The sequence below is a fragment of the Epinephelus fuscoguttatus genome, linkage group LG1 (genome assembly GCF_011397635.1).
Source record: "Epinephelus fuscoguttatus linkage group LG1, E.fuscoguttatus.final_Chr_v1".
NCBI classification, from domain to species: domain Eukaryota; kingdom Metazoa; phylum Chordata; class Actinopteri; order Perciformes; family Serranidae; genus Epinephelus; species Epinephelus fuscoguttatus.
In genome coordinates, this window is record NC_064752.1 from 29,419,442 (window position 1) to 29,437,695 (window position 18,254).

General features: G+C 42.2%; 2 protein-coding genes and 1 pseudogene across 2 annotated transcripts; 1 reads left to right on the top strand and 2 right to left on the bottom strand.

Moving 5' to 3' along the window:
• Nucleotides 1-404: 404 nt before the first annotated feature.
• LOC125888537 (glutathione hydrolase 7-like) lies at nt 405-5,471 on the bottom strand (annotated as a pseudogene).
• Nucleotides 5,472-5,666: 195 nt separating this feature from the next.
• Nucleotides 5,667-8,879, bottom strand: tp53inp2 (tumor protein p53 inducible nuclear protein 2). The gene is made up of 4 exons (XM_049579366.1): nt 8,740-8,879; nt 7,720-7,921; nt 6,734-6,836; nt 5,667-6,315 (listed from the first exon to the last, which is right to left on the bottom strand). Exons 2-4 carry the CDS (start codon nt 7,826-7,828, stop codon nt 6,063-6,065), a joined length of 465 nt encoding a protein of 154 aa, XP_049435323.1. The 5' UTR covers nt 7,829-7,921; nt 8,740-8,879; the 3' UTR covers nt 5,667-6,062.
• Nucleotides 8,880-12,144: 3,265 nt separating this feature from the next.
• On the top strand, nt 12,145-15,647 carry snai1a (snail family zinc finger 1a). The gene is made up of 3 exons (XM_049587182.1): nt 12,145-12,430; nt 12,940-13,458; nt 14,110-15,647. Exons 1-3 carry the CDS (start codon nt 12,355-12,357, stop codon nt 14,292-14,294), a joined length of 780 nt encoding a protein of 259 aa, XP_049443139.1. The 5' UTR covers nt 12,145-12,354; the 3' UTR covers nt 14,295-15,647.
• Nucleotides 15,648-18,254: the final 2,607 nt, after the last annotated feature.

Below are 18,254 nucleotides of genomic sequence, written 5' to 3' on the forward strand. Positions count from 1 at the left end.
CCTTGCCTGAGACACAGTTGGTATGCATGTGTGACAGGATCTTGACTGCATGTCAGCTTTACATAACCGCCATCATTTTCTTCAGCGTGCATAGTGGCCATGTGTTGTCAACCAGCATGAAAACCTTTGTTGTCCGTTATTCAAAAATCCATTACAAAATATCTGTTTGATGCTCAAGTATGATGACTTTATTTCATTAAAAAGTTCCAAGACAATGTTTGCCTTCTTTAGTAGAAAGTACTAGTTTGAGGACTGTTGGCTGGTGATCAACATTACATAAGAGTATCATTCACCGGAGAACAGTAAATTGACATCATACAACAATACCATAACTTATTCTTTCATTTTATGATATGCTCTTGGAAGATATTCATGAAAAAACAAAGTTAATGAGAACAATAAAACTATAAGAGACTCTCTGTTAATTAAGGTGTTATGGGTGTAATGATGTCTGCGTTCCTCAGGACCCCCTGGACAACAGAGTTCATCTTCTCTCTCTGACTTACGTGACTCTTTCCATGCACAGACTGCACATCCTCTTCTGTAATCTCAGCTGATGAGGGACAGTTTTAAAAGTGGGAAATTACTCAAATGACAAAATGACTAATCAGGTCAACTTCTGAATGCTGTTTCATACTTACGATCAACAAGAAGTCTGTTTGGCAGAAGTTGAAGTCCTTTAAGGGAAAGGCTGTCATTTTTGTCTTTATGGAAGGACAGTGCATTGATCAACATCTAAAGCACACAAAAAGAAACATTGAAAATGTTTTAGCTTCCTCCACTAAACCAGAATCCAAACGATTACAATGTGAAGAGATCAAACCTGGGTGATCACACTCAAACTCTGTTGTCCACCTGAGCTGCTCAGTGCCATGTAGATCCCACATTTATTCCATGCTGGCACCACTATTATGGGCAATAAAGATGATAGGGGCCTCTCTCCTGGATGCACTCTGTTTTTCTGTGGAACAAATAGCACACAGTGCAACACAATTCTCAGAAGAAAAAAAACATTTACACTGTTTCTGCAGACCACGGATAGATTACATTGCATGTGGATACATTAAAACTTTACATTTCGTACGTTCAGGTTTAGATGCAAAGAAAAACTTGGTTATATTTACAAATTAATCATGGTTTGGCTTAAAATACCCAGTTTGGGCACCCAATCCCCGCTGGAAAAGCAGCAATGTCTTTGTGAAAAAAACCACTGCCTTTTGTGCCACTATCCCGGTGGGGAACAGCGACGTTTTGGTAAAAAACAATTGCTTTTTGTGGCACTATTCCTGCTGAAAAACAGCAAAGGGTCCCTAAATAATATATAAAATATATATAATATAATATATATAATATAATAATATATATAATAATATATTGGGGCCTAAAAAGCCGCTGGAAACAGCAATGAATTGCTATAAAACAGATAGTTTTATTGCTGGTCTTGAGCAGTAGTCGGCTGTATACTATGTCACTTTAGAAAGGTTGATATGCTCTGTGTGAAACATGCACATGTAACATATTTGTTGTTTGCAGAAATCTACATTACCAACATTTACTTCTGGCAATTGGGCTGAAGAATGAGCCATATTTAAGTACTTTGTAACTGACTGACTTTACTGGGTGAGATTTCTAATGGTAATGCACCTGGTTGGTTAAGAGTTGCCCTCGGGTTTTGTTTGGCCAGACGTCATGGATGATGCTGTTGAGAATAACTCCTGACTGTGTTATGATTCTGCTCCCGAATGGCATGCTCAAGGAACTGCAAGATCATAAAGACAAGAGTTAGAAGAATGTCAGTGTGACCAGTAGCACATTCCACAGATAGCATCCTCCTGGTGTGATCGCTCATCTCAGACTGTAGGTACCTCGCAACTGATACCATAAGGCCATCTGGTCCCATGACTGCCACCTGTCCGGTCTTCAGCTCTGTCTGTGGGGAGTGGACAGTGGAGTAGTACCCAGGTGGAGATATATGGGAGTAGCTGATCCTCTGGCGAAGGATTTCAGCTCGACTCTTGCTTTAGCAGAGCAGAGAGGGAATGAACAGGAAGTTGACTGAAATGCCTGATGTACTGATAAGAGTTTGCAGTCAGTTATGCCACAAAGGAAGGAACACCTGAATATGATATAATAGAATGTATTACCTTTGGCTGAACTAGAGCTGAGACAAATAGTTGGTTGATCAAATAATTGATCAACAGAAAACTAATTGTGATAGTCAATTAATAATTTAAGTCATTTTTCAAGGAAAAAATGCCAACTATTCTCTGCCTCCAGAGTGAGAATTTGATGCTTTTCATGTACTATATAATAGTGAAGTGAACATTGCTGGATTTGAGACTCTTTTGAGACTCAAGGTATAATGAGAATTTTTTCTACTTTAACATTTTAGACAAAACTATTCATCATTAAGCAAGAAAACAGTCTGATAAATCAATAATATTTGCCGGCTGAATTAAAACTGTGGTCCTTCAATGTGGTTTACCTCAGTATGTTGGAGAGCAGCTCGGTCACTGAAGAGTTATATTTAGGGTCACCCAAACCACTGGCCACATCCAAAGCTCCTTTCAGAGCCTTAAAAGGAAAAAGATAAATCATTCTTCTGTGGGAGACCAACCATTTTAGCAAGACCATGCGATATTTAAGATTTGCAATCCAGCACCTCAGCAATCCAGTGGTGTTTATTTTCTGCGCTACTACTCTCATTGAGGTGGAGGCCTTCCAAAAGGTTGAGCGCTGATATCAACGCTGCACCAACGGATGGGGGAGGAGGGACCTGAATAATAAATTCTAAGACAAAAGGAACACAATACAGATGAAGGTATCAAGGACACATACACATTTACGCAGCCTATTGCTGAAGTAATTCTTTACCATTGTACAGGCCTTCTACTGGCTGCTCCACTTGCACACTGTAGTTTCTAATGTCCTCTCTGCTCAGGACCCCTCCATAAGCTCGTACCTTTTCATGTCAACACAGCAGAAGCTATTATAACACTGACACTTCAATAAATTCAGATTATATAATTTTGCCCAAACCAGGCCTATTTGACGTATGGGTGTCATTCACCTCATCCTCTATCTCTTGTGAGACCTTCCCATCATAGAAGTTTGACAGACCAGCCTCGAGAACTTCAGCCAGACCGGACATCCTCAGAAATGAACCAGGGAGCAGAGCTCGGCCCTCTGGGAGGAAAATTTCCCTGAAACGTTGCGGCAGCTGCTCACCTTTTATCTTTGATATAGACTCAGCTGTAGAAGTAGACAAAAGAGTCACACCCTGGTATGTTCTCCTGAGGCGACATCATCATGTTATATTTTGAATAAGTGGTAAAAGAATACGTCACCAATATGTCAATTACTCACCCCGTGTGAAAAAATTGTTTTTCTTGCATGCCACCATGGTGAACGAGGAATCCAAAAAGAGAGAAAATTCTTGATGGAGTCATAGGGGTTTGCATTTAACAGCAAAATTTTATCAAAAACACCTGTTTACAAATTCTCATGTAGCTTTTTCAGTGTAACCAATCTCACATTTATCCAGTCATACTTTCCAAACACGTGCATTTTTTTGTTTAACACTTCTGCAGAACAGCGTAGGCGCACTTCTTCTCCATGCACGAGATGCATGTGTTTGAAAAGTAGTCCACTGAGCAAACGACATTTGGATTATACTGCACAAATTGTGTGAGAGTTTGCCTCCCTTTTATTCAGTTCATGAAGAATGCTCACCTTTGTTGGATTCTGAGTTTACTGTGGAGGCATGTGAGAAAAACAAAGCTTTCTTCCTGAATTCAACAAAACACAGGGTAAGTAATAAGTAAGTGAACAATTGACCTACAAATAGTCGTTTGGGGGGGTGAAGTATTCCTTCAGGTGGGATAATTTAAAGACAGACGGTTTGACTCACCAAGACTTAAAGACACATTAAAACCTTCCTTGGCAACAGCAGCAGCTCTGGTTACCACATCCTCCCATGACAGACTGCAGAGATTTTGTGGTAAGACATAATTGACTTAAGGGTAAGACTGAACCAAGATATGTTTCAGTTTAGTTAAACTCTTTTACCTCCCATACAGGCTGTGAGCACGGTGTAACCCTCGGAGCATACCTGGCACTCCCACTTGCAAACCTGCCTGAATGGATGAAGTAAAATTATGTTCACTGAATAATAAAATGATTAATGGTAGCCCCCTCCATGTCTTTACATTACCTTTAGTTCTGAAACATTTTGCAGCATCTCCTCTTTAAGTGTTTTGGGTGCAGTTCCCTGAAAATTAATCACCCTGGTTTCATTCTTACGGCTGTCATGTACCATCATCACCCCACCTCTACAGAAAGACAATCAGGAAACATTACATTTGTGATCAGACATGTCTATGTGTATTTTACACTTAGCATATCAACAATAGGTCAGTCACATACCCACCAACACCTGACATGTGTGGATGCACAACACCCAAACACAGGGCAGCAGTGACGGCTGCATCCACACTGGATCCACCATCAAGGAGGACTCTCTGGCCGAGTGTAGTGCAGCGCTCATGATCCGACACCACCACACCCTTTACTAACACCTGAGAAGTAACTGTAATGAGGATACATAATGCACTTGTGGTAAAACTTGCATATGTTATATGGCATGACATACCAATCTCTCCCCAAGATAAATATCCAGGATCAAAGAAATGGTCACTACAATGGTAAAGGAGACAGATAGGGCATAGACACACATGGGTGAGCCCTGACTGAAGCAGTCCTTGTCTGTGTCTTCAAGCTCGGACAGGCTTTGGTCTAATAAATGTGGGCTACCAGAGGGCAGCTGGTTCAGAGGGACATCCTTTGGGTGATGGCTCAGGTCTGTGGTAAGAACAAGGAAACAAAATTTAAACCTTTTTTCCCAATGGAATGATGAACTATGATATATAGTCCCATTTAGAGCACTGGTTATCAGGATTTAATTATCTTATAAAGTTTTTTATCTGGTTCAGGATCAGCCAATCCAACGTTGCAATGTTGCTTTTAAAACCAGCACAAAATTAAGATGGATTAGCTGATCCTGGATCTATCCAAATCCTGATCGTTCTAATTCAGATTTCTTTTTTAAGAACATGATTCAGGTTCTCAAACCCTAGAGATCCTGCCCTTTTTCTCCCTTGACATTTTATCCTGTGATTTACACAGTGGTGCAAATTAGCATCATGGCATGTGTGAATCAGTGGGAGAGAGATACAATGGCATCTTGTGTGATAAAACCTAAGATTATAAACCATTTATATTCTATTTGTGTCCGCTCACCGTGGTTTTTATTCAGGTCACAGGTGAAGTCGCTTGGTGATGAGTCATCAGCCAACTGAAGAGAACCAGCAAAACTATTATAACCAGGTGGGAACTGCTTGTTAAGTTTTGTTCCAGGAGAAATATCCATTCTCACTGTGCTCACTCACAGGCTAAGTTAATTCAAGAACACAGTTCTTCACATGCTTCCTTATCGTAAAAGTCCACGAACTGCACCCCTCCCTCAGCTGAGCATGTAATCAAACACAGCAGGTGCAAATACCTCCAAATCAATGAGATCTCAGCATTTGCATGTGTCAGGTTGTGAGCAGTTCAATGTCATTTGGACATTATAATTTCACTAAAAAATAAAGCACAAACTGCAAAGTCATAATTTTTTTTTATTGTCGTATAAAAAGGTTTTTAACCCAGTTACATATAGGTAAAAAAATGCATGTTGATACACAAATTACAGCACTTTGTCTAAAATGTTTGAGGATACATTTTGCATAGGCTGCTGTCATCAACGTGTAAATCCACATGCACACAAACAAGAAAACATTTCATCTCATGAGGTGATCATCTTCATTCCTAATTCATACGTTCAATTCATACGAGTTATAATGTAGCTGCCTGTTGTAGAGTTGTTGTGATGAGTTACATCAAGATTACATGTATAGATTAAATCTGCAAAAGACTAAAATGTGTGTGCATGTGTACGTTAGAGAATGTGTTTATTAAGTGCCATGTGTGGTGTGTAAATATTTCCTGTTTCGATCACAGCCTCAGTGGCTGAGGTTACGATGTCCTGGCTGTTGGAGGTGGAAGTAGTGATGTTGGACTCCTTGGCGAACACGGTTCTGGCGTTGAATGGTGTTACGAGACATGCGGTGAGGGTCTGCCCAGGCCTTCGCCCTCTGGATGCAGGTTAACTGTGTCATTTCTGCCAGAGCTTTACGCTGAAAAACAGAGCCTGTAACAGCTCGACTGCTGCTGCTGCTGCTGCTGCTTTCACCTGTGGGCTCTGGATCCGACACACTGGAGAGAAACACAAGCAAGTAAATGAACCTGACAACCTGAGTCAGTGTTCATCAATATGAGTAATATGAAATTAAAAGGAACTGGAATACAGTTGTGCATTATCTGCAGGGAAATGGACTCTGTTGATAGTTGGTATATAGTTTTCCCCCCTCAAATTTAATATGGTAATGATTTCTCCCTATATATATATATATATATATATATATATATATATATATATATATATATTTCATGCCTTATTGACAGTGACAGAGAGATATGAAAGGGGAGTTACAAGAAAGGACCTGCAGCAAAGGGCCCTGGGTCAGACTCATACCTGTGCCGCTGTGGGGAACATTCTCTACTGTCTACTCTATGAGCTACCAGGCCACCTCATGGTACTGATTACTTGAAAGGATTCCTCGTGCTCTCTTACCTGATGTTGGTTTCCATGTTTGCAACTTTGTCTCCATGAGGTACAGTGTTTGATGGCTGGTTGTCAGTCAGCTCTGCTCCCTGGCTCTCTGCTGAATCTGCCTCTGTGGAGACAGGATAAAGTTTGTCATATAATCAGGCAATAATTCAATATACAGTGAGTACATTGTCCTGCTGTGGACAAAAAAAAAAACAAAACAAATAACAGTCTAAAATGACATCACGTTTGGCATCACCATGTACATCAATATGATTACTTAGAATGATTTTGCATAAAATACCAGATTATTTTTAGGGCTGGGTATTGTTTAAAAAATGACGATACTAGTATCAATACCTGTATTGATTCCGATACCAGTAGAGTCTTTCATATGATACCTTTTTGTTTTTCTACTTCATTTGATACCAATCATGTCACCAGAGGCATTCAGTTGCATAAAATGCCACCAACACTCCTCCCCATCCAAATATCACTATTATATTTTAAAAGTGTTCAGATCATTAAAATATGTATTGGATAACTGTTCAAACAACTCTGTCCAATACACCACGCCTGACTCTACCACACCACACACTGTATGGGAAAGGTTGTAGCTGCTGCGGTCGTGGGCTGATCACCTGTCCCATGAAATCAAAGAACGCTAATGGCGATTGGCTGTGAGCAAAACCTTACAAATAACAAAAAAAAAATTCTCAATCTGGATATCACTTGGTACTACGTTATTTCAGTCGATACCTTAAAGGCATCTTGAACAGATATCCAACCCTAATGATTATCATTATTACTTATAGCAATAAATCCTTATTATTATGACTACTGCTCTGTCTCCACTCATCAACATGGACAGCAATATCAGCTGAAAGTTGCAAGGACAAAAACACCATAATGATCTACAAAATATGCCTTTTTAAGCTTGTAACACTGCATGTTGCTGTACACATCTATTGTTATATCACAGATATTCCGAAACATGCTCCATGACTGACCTTGATGAGTCACAACTAACCACCCTTCCTCCACCGCCTCCCCAGACTTAACATCTTCAGGGGTCTCCTCCTCTCCCCCAAAAAGCAGACGGGTAATTGTTTGGAACATTACTGGTTTCTCTTTGTCTTCCTTTGAGGTGTTTGTCTTTGCTCTCGTTCCCTTCTTTGTTTGGCAGGAGGCTGAGGTGTTGGGAGTCTTTATCTGAAAAAGACAACAAAAATACTGCCTCAAAGAGTCATCACATGCTCACACAGCACCACTGCATCTTTGACTGTTTGGGACTCATGCCATGCCAAGAGACCCCTCCCTCATTATTATTTTTCAAAATTCAAGCAATCTGGGTCAGCTGACTGGGATGTCCAATGAAATGTCTTTTGATACACTGGTTTGAATAATGATGCCCACTCCCCCAGAAATGCATTGTTAGGGTCCATCTGTCTCCAAATAAATGGGGGAGGGGCTCCTTTTTTATCAAGGATCTTGTCAGTGGGTGCAAAGCCTGAGTCTGCACCCTTCATTGGGCTGTCATGTCTCCATGCTGAGCCAGTGAACTTAACTAATAATTGCCAGTGAATTATTTCCTGCAGTGCACACTAACTGTAATGTTATTTATTGCTACTGCATTGTGTTTGTACTCGCTGTCATGCACTAAGGTAAACATCACAGACATAATGGGAGTGAAACACACTACTGCAGCCACAGAGATCGAGTCTGCAGAATTAAACATGTCTCACTCACTGAATTCAGTTTAAATGTATTTTAAACACGGTTTCGGGTATTTGGGTCATGCAGAGTCCTCAGTGGTTTGTAGTAATATGTGACCTTCCACGGCTGCAACCAAACTCAACAGAGACATTCAATGACAGCCTGCAGCCTCCATCAAATTAATTTATGGGCTAATAGTTATAAAACTAAATGTGTCTCTTCTGTCGACACCTATGTTATTGGTTGCCTTTGTATTGTCTGATGTACACAATCATACATTCCCTTAAATAAAAGTAGATGTGTGGTGTCCTTACCTGCGGTTAGTGTTTCTCGGTCTCAGTCGCAGACCATTGTTGAGTGTCGGTTTGTTAATATTCACAGGTACCTTTAATATTTTGGTGTATGAGAGTCTGTAGCAGTACAACCAAACAGCACTGTTGTTCTGCATTTCAAATATTCAACCGATCACAGACGACACAGGACCCGCCCCCCAAGACCAAACCACCAATCAGAGACCGCTCACTGCGCCTGCGCATTGATTTGACTGTCTCCTCAAATAGCGCTGTCAAAGTTCATCACAGCTAATCACTCAAATCCTTTGGGTCTCTACACATCTGTCCAGCTGTCCAAACTGCTGCATTTGTAAATATCTACAGCAGCGATATCCACATAAGAGTATACCTTAATATCTGTCTTTTTGATCTCATAAAACGGTCATAGCGATGACGGAAGTAGACACTGGGATGCCTTTTCTATACATTGGATGGTCCTCTTTACACATCTGTGGGATGGTTACTATGTACTGAAAATTTAAGTGGGTGGAAACAGTCTAATGACACGTGCATTAATCTATGGAGCACGTATATCTCCATTCAACCACTATTTATAAGTTTATTATGGTGCTGTATCTACACCTTGAGAACTCAACATTGGTGACTCTTTGTCTCCCCCCAGAGGTTTGATCAGACTCAAAGGTTGAGAACAACTTCTTAACCCTCACTTGGTGCACTGAAACATTATATTAGGCCTACTGTGAGTGCAACTTTAACTCATGCACCTGTATAAGGTAAATATAAATGATGCTCTGTGAAAGTGTCTCATAATGATCTCGGTAAAGAGCCACACGATGGTATGTCAATTCAAAAATCTAAATTCAGTGTAACCCTGTTTTCATCTGACAGCAAATGTGGATAAATAAAGCATCAAAGCAAAAAGTCAGTGCGAAGACTTTTTGAACTTTGTATGCATTTTCGCTTTTAAATTTGTGGGTAATGCAGAGAGAGTAGCCTTCATGTCTTTGGGCTATAGAGCAAACTTCAGTACCTGGAGAAATCATTCAGACACAAAGGCAAGAAGATCTGGCATGACATTTAATAAAACTTCCCCTTTTGGTTGTAAAGTAATTGTGATTATCACTGAGTCACAGTGCAACCCCCATTGCACTAATCTAATATGCAGAATAATAATTATTATTACTGGCAACCATTTTGATAATGAAGTAATAATTTCAGTCTTTTTTTTTAAGCGAGACAAAAAGCCAACATTTGACTGTTTAGCACCTCTTAAATGTGACAACTTGATGTGTTTCTTTGTCATACATGATAATAAACTGCACTGCTTTGGATTCATGGACTCTTGGTTAGATAAAACCTGCCATTTAGAGACGTCACCTTGTGCTCTGGGAAATTACACAGGACATTTCTAGCTATTTTCTGACATTTTGCTAACAAAACAGTTAATTAGGCAGATTAATTTGTAGTTAAAGTAATCATTAGTTGCAGCTACACTAATGGTAGGTTTCATTTTAGGACATTTTGATTTATCTTTTTTTCTGATTTGTATTGTTTTACTGAAAATTAAAGGCTGTCAGTTTAATTTGGATTCCAACATTTTTGCCAAAGAAAGAACATTACCCTAAGGTCTGCCACCAGTCCGATGCTGTAAGTTGTACAAATGGCCACTGACCTGAAGCATCACTCAAAAAGTTGCATGAAGGATGACTTTTCTCCCATTATGCACACTGCTAAATGTATGATACAGCCTCCAGGATACCTAGAGAGCACAGTGGTTAGTATGTATTCTATACTGTCATGTAATATTGTCTCTTCATCTGCCATAGTATCCTGTTTCTAATCATTCTATTGTTGCTGTAATATACTCAATCCTTCTAATCCTCTACAGACCAAAACGTCTTAATGAAGGTAAATGAAAATGGCCTATCGATTTTTACCACTGTTTGAAGAACTGGAGGAGAAGAAGGTCAATGTGACAGTTTAAATCTGTCATTTCACTTTGGATACCTCTTATTTAAAGTGGAACACCATCTAAACTGGGAATTACAATATGTTATTTCCATGGCCGAGGAAATTTCAGTCTATATTTGTGAATACGAGCTACTCTCTCTCAAAGCTAGAAACCAGAGAAGTAAGTTTAAAACTTGTGATGTCATAGAGTGTAAAATCTGGAGCTCCTTCACAGACTTTTCCTCTTTGTTTTAATACACAAATGAGCTTTATTCTATTGTGGTGTTCTCAGTTCTGAAACAGAAAATGGGCCTATATACTCAGAGCATTTCTCTGGCTGCTCTCAGTGTCATTTAGAACATCTTTCACCATTCATTGTTTATGGTGCAGCTCCAGACTTTATACTCTATCACAAGTTTGACTTTTAGCACCCCAGCTTTTGGATTTGGGAGTGAGCTGTTCATGTTCACTTACATTTTTGGGTTATGTTAGACCATAGAAAGGTCATGTATGAAATGGAAACTGGGCGTAGTTCCCTTTTAAGATTAACTCCATCAATACTCTTGTTGATTGTGAACCTCTTCAATAGCGCCACCCAGTGTCCACTGGCATGAACTGGTGATATGGCTTTACTTATTTTCCTCCACAAGATGGTGCAGTTACTCTGCTGAAGTTGTCATAAGACCGAGGCAGCATGTGTACCAAGGTGTAGCTTTATTAATAAATAAAGTGTGGCGGGTCTGATGACACTTTGATGCCACCAAATCAACACAGTAATCATCGAACAACACGGGCCAGTCTGACAACAAGCCCATTGATCAAAACTGTTTCTTGCAGTCATCTTAACTTGATTGTGATAAGATTTACAATTTACTTGAAATGTTGTGCACATTCGTGATGTTTTTATGTTCAGACCCTGTTTCCTTTCAAATTCCCCAAATACTGGAAACACTGGTGGTGACTAAGTGTGTGAGAACAATGACCTCTGATCCACAGACATACAGACGAGGTGAGCTAGAGACTGTAAATGAATCATGTGTTTGACTAGGTTTGAATGTGACTGTGTTTTTGATAATGTTTTTCAGTAACAATAGAAACCGCGGGACGTGCTTACATTAGTATTCACACTACGTGCTGTAGTGTTTAAAAACTGAATTAAACTATAAGAATAAAATGCTTTTCATGACATCTCCAGGTATTTACACATCTGCTACAGTGCGTGACCATAATTGATGACACTCATTTACATACTATAGTAATTATATTAATTCGCCACTGTTCCTTCACCTTTTCTTGTCTGCAGGTCAAACACCAATGTGATTCCTGTGTGTGTAAACGCTGCGAGGCTCGTGTTTTTGTTGTCGTAAAGTGTGTGAAGGCTTCATCCTGCGCACTGTGGAGCAGTGATACGGGAGGTGGGGAGGGCCCTCGGGGCGAGCACACCCCTACCGCCTGTGTCAGAGTATTTCAGCACAGAGGCAAGTATTTAGTCATTCTGCATGAAAGCTGCACACACACTTGTCTGCTCAAGTCCACTGTAACTTGTGGACCAATAGGGAGGTATTTCTCTGTTTCCTGCGGATCCGAGGACCACGATTTGATTTACTCTTTTTCCATTCTTATGTAAACTGTGCGTCGTGACCACAGGATACTTTTACGCACAGTTATTCAACGCTCACAAGGACAATGCCTCGATCCTTCTTGGTCAAAAAGTACTTCGCGAAACAAAAGCCAAACTACAGTGAACTGGAATGTCAAAATGGTGAGTTGAGGATATTTCTAGTTGTTCTGTGAATTATTAAAGTGTTTACAGAAGTGCGCAAACTTACTAAAGCACCTGAATTCTCAAGTGCTTTGGCGACTTTTTAGTAAAATGTACATTTCGGGGAAAACACGGTGTTCTGTTTATGTGTCTGGTTCAACTACAAACCCGGCTACTCCCCGTTCATGTCAGGGCCCGTTAGATGCACTTTCCCCCCTTTCTGCGACCAGACAGAGCTCCATTCATGTTACAAGCCCTTGTGAATACGTGGGAGGAAACGGCCCATGAAACTTTCCCATGGCTCTAGCTTTATGCTCAGTAAATGCTGAAAAACATGACTTTATTGCTTTTATGAGTATAGACAGTATAAGTGTAGTTGGTAAACTTTATAAGACCAATTTTAAATTGTGGATTTGTTGTCTATTCTTTAATTCAAATACATATTGAACTTTTTCCGTGCTGTCTGATACTGACTGTGTGTTTGATTCATTCTCTCCCTTCTGTCTCAGACACTTCACTGGAGAGGTTTCCTCTTGCTGAGCTCTCATCAGGGGACAACACCTCCACTGCCACCTGCTTCACAACAGGCCTAGTGTGGGACCTGAGTGTCCTGCCTGCCCTCTACCTGCCCACCTCTCAAACAGAGCCCTCTGCCACCCCGGGTCCCCTGGACCTCAGCTCTCCATCCAGCCTCAGCAGCAGTGCCAGCAGTTGTGGAGAGGAGGATGAAGGCCGCACCTCAGACCCCCCCAGCCCGGAACCTGTACACACGTATGCCCCTCGCCAGCGGATGAAATGCACCGGCGTTATGCCCCATCTCAGTCCCCCTGAGGAGGAGGAGGAGAGGGAGGCCCCTGTCACAGCAGCCAGACCAGCGTTTCTTTGCAAACACTGCCCCAAAGAGTACACAAGCCTCGGGGCTCTGAAGATGCACATCCGCTCACACACCCTGCCCTGTGTGTGCACCACCTGTGGAAAGGCTTTCTCCAGGCCGTGGCTGCTGCGTGGCCATATTCGCACACACACAGGTGAGACCTGTGCTGACAGCATTACACATCCTTTCTCACCTGCTAAATTTCCACGTTATTGTTGATTCATGAGTGGAGAAATCTGCGTAGGTGTTGCTGTAAAATCTACATTTGAGTTGCTGTCAGTGTGAGTCACTCAGTCATCATTTGGGCTGTGAGGTGAGAGAGCAGGATATCCATGACAATCAGTTTGATGAGCTCAACACTTGAGCAGACATCATCACATGGGGAAGCCCTCTGTAGACCCTGCGCTCATCGATTCCTCATTGTGTTTAATGTCCCAGCAACAATGACTCGTCGGCTAATTATCTTATCACGGCTGCTGGGGAAGACAGCAGATTGGGGACACAGGAGAGACAAAGAGTTTAAAGAATGCCTGCAGGCTCTCTGCTATCACTGAGCACTTTGTACCTGCAGCAACTTGTTGGTGTGCTAATCTTATTTGGCTCTGATTGAATCAAGCTAATTCAGTCAGGCTCTGACCCCACCAGCCTACCGTGTGCTTCTCCATTATCTTCAGAATGTGTGTGTGTTTGTAAGGTGTTAATGGAGCCTTCTTGTGAACTCAGAGATGTTGTCACTGTAGGAGGACTGTTGTTAAGGAGTTCCAGTTAAGTCATATGACGTGTGTTTCCCCCTCTCTGTGTCCAGGTGAGCGCCCATTCTCCTGCCCCCACTGCAACAGGGCCTTCGCTGACCGCTCCAACCTGCGGGCTCATCTGCAGACCCACGCTGAGGTGAAGAAGTACCAGTGTGGCGTCTGCTCTCGCACCTTCAGCCGCATGTCGCTGCTGCAGAAACACAGCTCCTCCGGTTGCTGTTCCTCCACGGTGTGAGACACCTCAGAGAGAGAGACAGTGGGTACCCAGTCCGAGCTCAGGGCAGCAGAGGGGCTACACGCCCTGGAGAGGGGGTCTACACAAGCCCAGCTGGCCTGTTGATGACCTGTAAGGCCACAAAGAGCATGAAATGGCCTACTTTAAGAGACCTGGAGGGAATCAAGCCTCATTATGGATCTGACTTTACAAGCCGTTTAGCTTCTCTGCTCTGTGAAAAAAAAAAAAAAAAAACATCTGAGAAGCAGATTTTTTTTCTCCCAATCTAGATTGAGGCTGGACCAAATCTGAACTGAGCAGCACCGACACTCACTCGATATCAGCCCCTTTGTTGCTATTGTGCCCATCCCAAAGACCAAATATGTAGTGAACTCATTGGGGTAAGAGGTGTTCTTTCCTGTCTCTGTCCTGGTGCCGGCCAGCTCAGGATCATAGCCTACACACAGCTGCCGAGAGGTAGGGGTGCGTGGGTGGAATAAATCTCTCAGCGTGCCTCACAACACACACACACACACACACACATACATACACACACACACACACACACACACACACACACAGTCACACACACACAAAAGCAAATGCACACACAGCTGTCCCTGGTACTGTGGTGTAGATAGACGAGGTGCTAACAGGTGCTACAGCCATGACCTTCGCTGGCTGATAGCAGGTGACTTCCACTGCCCTTGGTTTGCTTAAGAAAAAAGAGGAAGCATGTCATTACAAAAGAATGGCATCAGTTAGTCTTTTTTCACCAGTGAGGATCAGTTTAAGCCTCTATTTTGTCTACATCCAAACCTTCCCTTTAATCTGATGATTGTCAAAGATAGGAAAAGCCATGCTGTCTGTTATTTTCCAAAGAAGCTTCACTTTGCAGGGCCACTGCAGCGTGGATGGACAATGCAAGCCATGCACTCAAGGTTACCACAGTGTTAATAATACCAGCCAAAGCCATATTTTGTAACTTAAATGAATTTGTGCCTTGAAATTGTTCAACTTTATAAGCCAAAAATGTGCCTTTTTTACCTCAGTTAGTATTGTGGATTTAAATTTGATTGCAGTATTAGTAGAAATTAGCACCAAAGTGTTTGAAATGCAAGAAGGCTGGGACCAAAGATTTTTAAGGTTTACACCATGGAGACATGGTTGACTAATATGTGATCAGAACCCTGTAAATGGACAGTACACAGATGAACTTTCTAACTTTCCTAATTATTTTATGGCAGTGTTTTATAGTGCAATGTGCAGATGATGTTATTTCAATTTTGTACCATGCTTGTGTGTTCACTTGTATTTCTTGTATGTTGTAACGGAAACATTTTCATTCAATAAAGTAATTTATGTTTATTAAAACATTCTGTCATTGGCATCAGTGTTAAAATCCACACATTTTTATCTGTTCTTTGACAGGATGTGGAAATGGGCGCAGTCAATTCGTTGGTTATAAAAGGTCTGTTTGATCATTAACTGGGAGATTTCTGTTCAGCATCTTGATATTAGGTGTGGTGAGTGAACTGACCATTGTGGTGAGGCAGAATTGCGCAGATGTGCAGGTGAACACACTGTGATGGACGGGAACAACTGATTGCACCTGCTTCCAGTTTCCACCTGCCTTCTACTTCTCACTGTCACTGTGCAAACACTGCTGGATATGTGAGCGTGTGCCAGTAAAAGAGTGAAAATCAGTCATCGTCAAGATTTACCATGAAGTCATATGTGCTCACTGCAGCTCTAGAAATGGCCTTCAGGTGGACGTCTAGTAAGCCATATCAGTGACTGCAGTGTGTGTATATTTTTTTCCTCCTCAGGGAGAGTATAACATTCTCCTCTTCCTCCGCCTAGACAGTGAGTCAGAGTCTGCACATACTGGAACTGTAGGTTCCCATGGCTCCCCTGCTCTCAGTCAGTAAGTCAGGCCACTAGTCAGTCAGTCAGTTAGTTGGTGTGCGTGGGCTGAGGCCCAGCCGGGCCAGCACAGAGTGAGGTAAGCTGTTCCACGGCACAGTTCCTTATTTCCTACTGAGTCAGGGAAATGTGCTCACAGCTACCATCCAGGACGACCACTGCAGCATGTAGCAGTGACTCACCTCGCACACTCAGTACTTCAAAACTAAACTGCTTATGCAGATTCCCAAACATCTGTGCACGAACGCCAACCAGCTCCAATGTGGAACTAATGTGAGAGCCCTTGATTGTGGTCCCTTTAGTCATTATGCTCTCATGTTTTTTTTACCCAGGATGCTCTTGGTTAAAGGGGCTATTAAACTCTCAGCTGTTGGAGGTTAGCTCAGGACTTATTTGATGATTTCAGCTGGTATGTCCTAAGGAGAGGGTGGTACCTCTGCTAGCAGAGACATTTGAAAAGTCTTTCATTTAGACTTGACTTTATTCTCATGTTTGTTTGTTGTTTGACTTTTCTGGTGGTTTTCATCAGCGTAGTTTCTCTGATCACCTAATTTTTTAGGCTACAATGATGAGGTGCTGCGTCTCCAGAAAAAGTGGGCAGCTTTTGATTTGTTATATTCTGTAGATCAACATTTCTAGTACATCTTTCCTCTCTAGTCTTATGAGGTCACCATTGCCACAGAAGCTGCACAGCCTCATTTGGCCAGTAAAAACTCTACATCCAAATCTTTGCTGCATCACAAGTTACTGTACTTATTTCTGCCTTTTTATAGAGAAATGAAAACACAACATGCTCCCCTTCTTGTTCCTTGGGGAGAGTAGAGGGCCTGGATCTGAAATCTGAGAGCGTTTTCCTGCTGTGTGCTTTACAGTGCCAGAGCACTCACTGTAATTTACCAAAAGTGGCTGCTATTTATGCCATAAAGCATGTGTTTAACATTCCTGAACCCCACTGTGTTTGTGTATTCCTCGCTCTCGCACTCGCTTGCTCTCTCCCACTCACTCTCTTGCCTGTCTCTATGACTGTGTTTCTATTTGTGTGTGTGTGTGTGTGTGTGTGTGTGTGTGTGTGTGTGTGTGTGTGTGTAGTGAGTGGAAACGGTCCCTACAGAGCAGCAGCCCTTTCCCTCTTCACAGAAGGATCATCTCTCCCCCTCTGAGACAAGGCCGACAGGAAGTGGGAGTTTACATTGGCCTACTTTACCCAAAAAAGCAGCCTGGGTGGAGGAGCTGCAGAGCTCAAGTGCTGTTTCTGCTGCTGCTGCTGCTGCTGCCACTGCTGCACTTTGCCACGACCAGCGCCATGTCCCATCCCCCCATCAGCTGTCCCACCCAGGCCTGCTCTTTTCGCCAAGTTTTCGGGGTGGAGTTGGGTGGCCAGGAACTGTAGAGTGGCCTTCGGTGCAGCAGCAGTTAGGGCTCATGGCCTGGGAGACAGGAAGGAGCTGTCAGCATCTCATAAACAGGAGTCATCCTGCACTCATGACACACAAGACCTGGAGAGAATTCTCCCAGGAAAAGCTTGCAGACACTTAAACTCCAGTCTGTGGTTCAGTCTGGTGCTCGTCAGTGACCTGCTCAAGATGAGCCACAACGTAGACACTGAACATGCCGGGACAACTTTTCACACTTGTGACTATCACCTGAGAGTCAGAAGTCATTTTACTGACACAGTCACTTGATAATAAGCTGATTATCATCAGCGGACCATCCAAATTAAGTGTGACCGCATCGCCATGTTACTTGGGAATTGGCAATGCGTAAAATATAATCTCAACAGTGGGATCAGTGTCATGCTTTGTGCTTAAGAATAGAAAGACTGTGCAGTTTTGATAGTACTGAAGCTATCATCCTATCCTCAGCTGTACTCCCCAAGCACCTCTCACCTCATGCATTACTTCCTTGGCGTCTTCCAACAAGATTAGCACCTCTCAATGTCTGTCACCTTGCTCCAGAGCACTTCATTACTCTCTAGTGTTTTGGTGTTAAGAACTTTCTCTGTCTTAGGTTTGGTGGGAGATCTTGTCCCTGGAAGGTCTTCAGCCGTGTTGTCTC

Coding starts and splice junctions, on each gene's coding strand:
- snai1a (XM_049587182.1), top strand. CDS start 12,355: ATGCCTCGATCCTTCTTGGTCAAAAAGTACTTCGCGAAACAAAAGCCA. Junction 12,431..12,939: donor TGAACTGGAATGTCAAAATG/GTGAGTTGAGGA, acceptor CTTCTGTCTCAG/ACACTTCACTGGAGAGGTTT. Junction 13,459..14,109: donor CCATATTCGCACACACACAG/GTGAGACCTGTG, acceptor CTCTGTGTCCAG/GTGAGCGCCCATTCTCCTGC.
- tp53inp2 (XM_049579366.1), bottom strand. CDS start 7,828: ATGTTCCAAACAATTACCCGTCTGCTTTTTGGGGGAGAGGAGGAGACC. Junction 6,837..7,719: donor GTTAGTTGTGACTCATCAAG/GTCAGTCATGGA, acceptor CTGTCTCCACAG/AGGCAGATTCAGCAGAGAGC. Junction 6,316..6,733: donor AACATGGAAACCAACATCAG/GTAAGAGAGCAC, acceptor GTTTCTCTCCAG/TGTGTCGGATCCAGAGCCCA.